This window comes from Aplysia californica, unplaced genomic scaffold (genome assembly GCF_000002075.1).
Source record: "Aplysia californica isolate F4 #8 unplaced genomic scaffold, AplCal3.0 scaffold00460, whole genome shotgun sequence".
Taxonomy (NCBI): Eukaryota; Metazoa; Mollusca; class Gastropoda; order Aplysiida; family Aplysiidae; genus Aplysia; species Aplysia californica.
Genome location: NW_004797730.1, coordinates 482955 through 489726, shown reverse-complemented (window position 1 = coordinate 489726; position 6772 = coordinate 482955). Strand labels below are relative to the sequence as shown.

Sequence of the window (6772 nt, the reverse complement as noted above, 5' to 3'; positions counted from 1 at the left end):
GGGGGGGGTGGAGACTAAGATCTTGGGCTCTACTACACGAGAACTGATTGTTTAGAAAGCAGAGCACTTCATCTGATAAAGAATGAGGAAGAAGACATAATGGTAAAAGTCAGAGATGGCAAACCGAAGAAATTATACATTAAATATTCCAAAGGACAGCTGTTCCCTTATCACGTGCAGTAAGATTATGTTGATAGCACAATGGGCATTTCGACACAAGTTTTTAAAAATTGTGGTAATTCAGATGAAAGCAGTGATATCAATTAAGAAGGAGGTTAATTTTCTAAAACTAAAAGGGAAAAAAAGAGAGGCTGGAAGTAACAACAGTTTCGTATATATGACACCTGTCAAGTAGAACAGAGCCAAACTTTAACTTGCAGTCCACCATCTTTCTGTTCCCTTGATAACAATTTACGGTCACATTTGCGTATCTCCTCTTTCCTCCTGGAAGAAAAAAAAGGTATGTTGCACCCCCCCCCCCCCCCCCCCCCCCCCCCCCCCGCATTTCCCCTTTGACCGTTAAAAACTTTTACACAGACGCTCCTGAACATCATCGCCCTTGACCATCTGATGAAGGACCACTCCAGCTCGTCTGACCACAACATCTGCGACAGACTGGACGACCTGGAAAAGCAACATCCCAAAGTCAAGAAATCCAGCTACCCTCAGGTTTGTTTATTGTTCGAATCAACGAATCAAGGAGGGGGGGGGGGGTTACACAAAGTACTCAGTTTTGAGAAATTTGACATTAAAAAATTCTGAGTTTCACATGTATATCAGTATCAGGCTTTTTCGAATGCGATACTTTGAATATCTAGTTAATGACTCCAAATAATTTATTTTACGATTTTGATAGATCAGATAGAACATTTAATTTTGGTTTCTGACTGCATGGTCTTTGTAGCTCAAAACGGCCCAAAAAATGTCAGATGAAATTGTGTAATTCTGCGGTAATGAAGTGCTTACAGAGAAATGAAGGACATGACCGACGGTGTCTGCTTCTGATCTGGCACTTGAAGAAGAATGACTAGGCAAAATAACGCCTATTTGTACCTGGAAAAATGAGACAGGTATACAGATACACCAGAAGACAATTAAAAAAGTAGGATCAACAAGTTATGTCCTTCAAATCGAAACACTAAAGTTTACTCATTCTATTTTTAAAAATTTAGTTTGAGTTTAACGGTCTAAAGCTCGAGTTCTCTGTATTGTAAAACGTTCTTAGTGGAAATGCCCAAAATATGTGTCATTTATTGATTTATTGATGTACATTGTATCTAAGTATCTAAAACATATTAACCAAAACAACACACAGGCAAGTGCTTACCAAGGAGACCGAGATCTCAACGACTTTGCTGGCTACTACCGGAACTACGCCTTCGGTGACATCAACATCCGGTTCAATGAGAGTGAGAGCGAAGACCTTCTCATGGATTACGGAATGGCTTCATACAAATTGGCTCCAACGTATGAGAACGACACCTTCGCAGTAAGTCTCAGAGCATACTGTAGTTTGACATTTCCTCAGTTGGTGATGTAAAAAGATAGGTAGGACTTCCGTAACGAGCGACCACTATGAGACAGAGCAGAATTGAGGGCTTGGAGTAGGGGTAGGGGTAGGGGTAGGAGTATGTCTAGGCCTCTTCTTTATTGTGTTTGATGGGGTGGTCACTCGTTACGGAAGTCCTTCCAAAAGATATGTGTTCCAGATTAATATACTTCTTTAAATCAAATGGATTAACTTGTATTTTGTTATTATCAACATAGATCTAGGTCTACTCCTACCGTGAAAAGAGTTCAGAACTCGATCGTGAACCCCCTCAACGCTGTTACTTAAGAAATGGATTTTACTTTTCATGATTGTTCTTGGAAGGCTACAGCAGTGATGTCTCGTTGCCTACTGCCGGGTTTTGTACAGTTTTCCCCGCTAGACTTTTGTCATTCATTCATGCAGATGTTTTTACGTCCCCATCAACACAATTAAGATCATATAGGAGGCCGGCTTCCGACCTTACTTGTCTGGGGCAACCCAGTTGGGGTTTTTTTGTAAAGTGTTTTACGGCGCTTGCAACTGCATAAGGTCAATTATGAGCGCACGGGACACACCTAATATTTTCAGTTGGTAGGAAATTTTGAATTTTGCCCGGGTGGCGGCCGAAGCCTACTCTTATCGATTTTAGACCACCAAGGGATCTTTAACGTGCGCAACTTGCACACGGGCCCTCCGAGATTTTTCGCCCTTGTCCGAGAAGGCTAGGTGTAGATCTTTCCTACCAGAAGATCAGGGGTGTGGCTGAAAGACAGCAGTAAGCGAAGGAGTAGCAGTAGAAAGGCTGCAAAAAGAATCAGGAGCCCAGAGGAAGGGGCAAGGGAGGTGAGGGGGTGGGGGCAGAAAGAGGAGACGAAAGCAGACGACAGAACATTGCCAGAGAGCAGGAAATGAGGTGAACGGAGACAAATTTAGAGAAGAAAAATTTTCGGTCGCTACTCGGAATCAAACCCGGGACCTTTGAATGAGAGGCCAACACTTTAACCTCTAGGCCACGAGAGCCCCCGGGCAACCCGGGATGAGAGAGATACAACATTCCTGTAGAAAGACAGAAACTCTCTAAAGGTTTCTCCCCAGTCGGGAACCGAACTTAAGTCCTCAGTGTGCGACAGCAAAGCGCCTAACCGCTACACCACAGATGCCAATTGTCATCCACTGACAACCCACAAATCAGCGGGAGGGGGGGGGGGGGGGAGGGGGTGGTAGGATTTATGGCGCCTGCCGTTGCAAAGATAGTCACTTCTTTGAGAATACGATCCCACGCTGTTCAGTTTCACGCTCCGAGAGGGGCACTTAGTTGTAGCCGTCTGATCGCCTAGCGTCTGACCTATCTGACCCCTCGCAGAGGGTAATAAATCTTGGCGCGTTACGCCATTTCCACTGGCCGTTCCCGAGATCTGACCGCTCGACGCGGAAAGGGTACAATTTCAAACTGGAATTTACAGCATCTACGTTCATCCACACCGGAAACCTAGGAGTGTTATATACACCATAAAAGCTCAGCATCTCCTGTGTAACCCGCAGTTTGAAACAAGCTTCTGTCTTGTTTTGTGTTCCCTTGGGATGTTCATACTGCCACTGTTGTACAGCTGTGTGTTGTGGAATTTTTCGGATTTAAAAGCGGATTTTTATAAATCGAATCGAACACACTTTTTGTTGTAATCTTCATATATATTTCTTTGGATAAATCTTTACTCTTCAATCTGGTGCAAAATCTTTGGAGTTCTCTTATTTACGTGAACTAGATCTAGCGTACTTTATTTGACTAGTCTAGTGCAACGATTGGTGCAAAAAAACAAAAAAACAAACAAAACAACTTTGTGAAACAGAAATTTGCTGCCTGATCTGACTTTCTTGGGTGTTTACTGTTACAGAGCCTTTTAATATAAAAAATGGAACATTCTTATAACCTCCACTTTGAGAATTTAAACAAGCTGTGCCGTACTTGTGGTGAAAGAAGCTTAAAAACTAAAGTTTCCAAGCAGCGTCGATTTCTGTGCGAAAACTTTAAGCCTGACTTAATGTTATATTATAGACTGAACATCAACAATGACAGAGCAGACAAACATTCTAACACTCTATGTAGGAAATGTAGCTCGCGGATCTACACGTTACGAAAGCAAATTAGCGATGCAGCTTTGCAGGCCGCACACAAGTGTGTAGAAGACAGTGGCAATATATGGTCCGCTTACGACGAAAGCACTAGCGTTGATGAGTGTTCTGTGTGTGCTCGCTGTGTTAAACTGAGCAAAGGGTGCATCAAGCAGCGCATTCCTTTGCTTACGGAAGGACACGAGTTGCATTTTCCGTCCCCGGCTCGTATGACAGTGGAGTCTGCGAGTATAACGGATACCCCCACCCCAGATGCTTCCTCTGTAAGTGCAGGGGATGGTACTCAGCCGTTTCCCACCCAGTCTACTGACAGCACATTTACACATACAGACGATGGTGCTCAGCCGTTTACCACCCAGTCTACTGACAAATCACTTACACATACAGACGATGGTGCTAAGCCGTTTACCACCCAGTCTACTGACAGCACATTTACACATACAGACGATGGTGCTAAGCCGTTTACCACCCAGCCTACTGACAGCACATTTACACATACAGACGATGGTGCTAAGCCGTTTACCACCCAGTCTACTTATAGCACATTTACACATACAGACCATGGTGCTCAGCCGTTTACCACCCAGTCTACTGACAGCACATTTACACATACAGACGAAGACTCGTTTTACACTTCACAAGAAACTCATAATTTGACATCCACACCTGAAACGAAGACAAAACAGTTCGTAGATAGCGCCAGCTCCCCATTATTCAAACATGAAACTACAATAGAGTCAACACTTTTTAAATCTGTCACAGATCCACTTACACCGTTAGAAGAAAAAGTTGCTACACATCTGATCAAAAGAAAGCTCCACACATCTCAGATAAAAGGACAGTTGAGGTTCAAAACAAAAGGACAGCCATTAGTGTTTCAAAGGATAATCACACACAGAGTATCGTCAGACGTAGCAAGCGCATCGACGAGAAAACGAAGAACAAATATACTGAACAAAGTCAGGCAGTCGGTTGCCGGTAGGAGTACAAGCGCCATAGAAATGCAGCACGTGTCGGACCTAAAGGCACAGAGAGGGAACATCAGACGCAACATTTTACACAAAAGTGGGACATAGAGAAAAAATAGTCATAGGTGTGCAAAGTTTGCTCTTGACATGGTAGACGTACTTGGGTTGACACGGCGTCAGGAAAGACAAAGGCGCGAACACCAGGAGAGGGAAATTCAAGAAGAAAATAATTGTTTCAGGCCTGGTGTAGAAATACAGAAAATCAACATCCACTCTGAGCCGGGAACAAACAGCTCGCCAGAGAAGCCACTAACGACGTTAAATTCCCAAAGTCTACTACTAATCCCCGACTCAGATCTTCAAAACTTTGAAATGGGCCTAAAAATGCGCAAACTGCCGTAATTTTGTTATGGACAGATGGTATAACATTGGTTTTTGGTCTTCTATCATGATTTTGGAAGCCATTGATGAGTATAATCTAGATCTAGATTTAAAAGTGGTCGCTCGTTACGGAAGTCCTCAATTGAAGAATTTAACGTGCTAAAGTATAAGATCACCCCACTAACCACTGTCTTCGACCTTCAGGAATATATCTTCCGTCTTGTAGTAGGTCAGTACAAAAAAAATTTGGTGGCTATCAAAGCGTAAGTTGTTTGAAAGTTCAGGATGCGACTGTTAGCTGAAGACTAAAAATCAGTCTTCTCTCCTGCACATTCCTAACAAGGGATGTTGTCCCGCCATATCTGCACGTACTGTTAGGAATTGCACTGAAATATCACAACCTGATTGAGACAGCAAAACACAGCAGGCTAACATCGCTTGCCTTTGATGAGTATATGTGAGGCAGCCATAGGGCGAAAACATAGAGAACGCCGATTTCGGAGACTGACTCAGTAAGCGCCGATAGGTATAAAAATTCCCTTATGATTTCCAACTTGCCCCACATAGATCTGGCCGACTGCAGGCGGCTTTAAACTCGGATCGGAGTTGTCGGCTTTATCGGAATCCAAACTACATTCTTAGACACAGCAGGCTAACATCGCGTGCCTTTGATGAGTATATGTGAGGCATATCTCGATTTGTATTCAAGATAAATGGATGTTTTTTTCATTCAAATAAAGACAGCTTTAAGATGATACCAATAACTCTACATGCCCAAAAATTGACGATCTCCAAGCCTGATTCCACCACGCTGCCTCACATATGTGTCAAAATGTTAATTGATAAAAAAAACAACAACTAGTAGATGAAAAGTAGAATTATTATAAACGCTGTCTCGTATTTTCTGAAACTGAAGTAGATAGGCACAAGTATCGGAAGAAGGTGGAGAAATGTGAGAACGAAATAATTCATCAGATCAAAACCATTGCACTCGCTGTAAGGACAGGCCGAGAAACACGTAGCTTGGAGAAAGTGTTTGAGCTTATTGAAATAGTCCTACAGGCTTATCACAGCAGGTCGTTTATCGGCAACCACTGCCATAAATACATGCAACAGTTTACACACTAATATCACCAAACACATTCACTAGTTCACAGTAAGTCTAGCACCTGACCAACGCATAGCAGACAAAGCTCGGGAAATAAGAGAGAAGTTCAATGCACTCAACAGTAATTTTTCCAGAATTCCCCATGCTATCTCACACAAATATTCAGAACATATTTCAATTTGCGCAGACATTTTTTTTTCTAAGACTATTTCGCAAGTCATTTCTTCACACAGTGTCACAAAATAATTCACGTGCAGAAGCGCAATTGGCTGCCATTTATGAAAACCTGGGGCCTTGGCCTTGGCATGCTGGGCGAACGAGGGGGGGGGGGGTGGTGGAATACCCCATGCCAGGATAGCCACTTAAAGCTGCAGCCAGACTGCGGATGGCGCTGGCCTGGGGCTGCAGCTGTATCAGGAAAACATCAAATGTAGACATCGTCGGAATTAAAGGCCGCACTCCCTGGCCCGCGGAAAAACGCAGGAATAAATAAACAAGACCACAAGACGATTCACGGATAAAATCTTAGCTCTTTTAGCTAGTTTTGCTGTATATTTATCATACATAAATTATAACTGGAATTACATCAGTTCAGCTGTGAAAGTGTGAAGAATAGTCCCCCATCTCAAGTGAAATGTGCCCCTGCGTTTGACG

The 6772-nt window shown here is 43.1% G+C and overlaps 1 protein-coding gene across 1 annotated transcript in view; it reads left to right on the top strand.

Annotated features, from left to right (window-relative positions):
* Window positions 1-6772, top strand: part of LOC101854816 — a gene marked incomplete in the record, with an annotated part of 63046 nt that overhangs the window by 51750 nt on the left and 4524 nt on the right. The window contains 2 exon segments of the mRNA XM_013086376.2: window positions 538-669; window positions 1316-1489. Coding sequence (XP_012941830.1) covers window positions 538-669; window positions 1316-1489 — 306 coding nt within the window.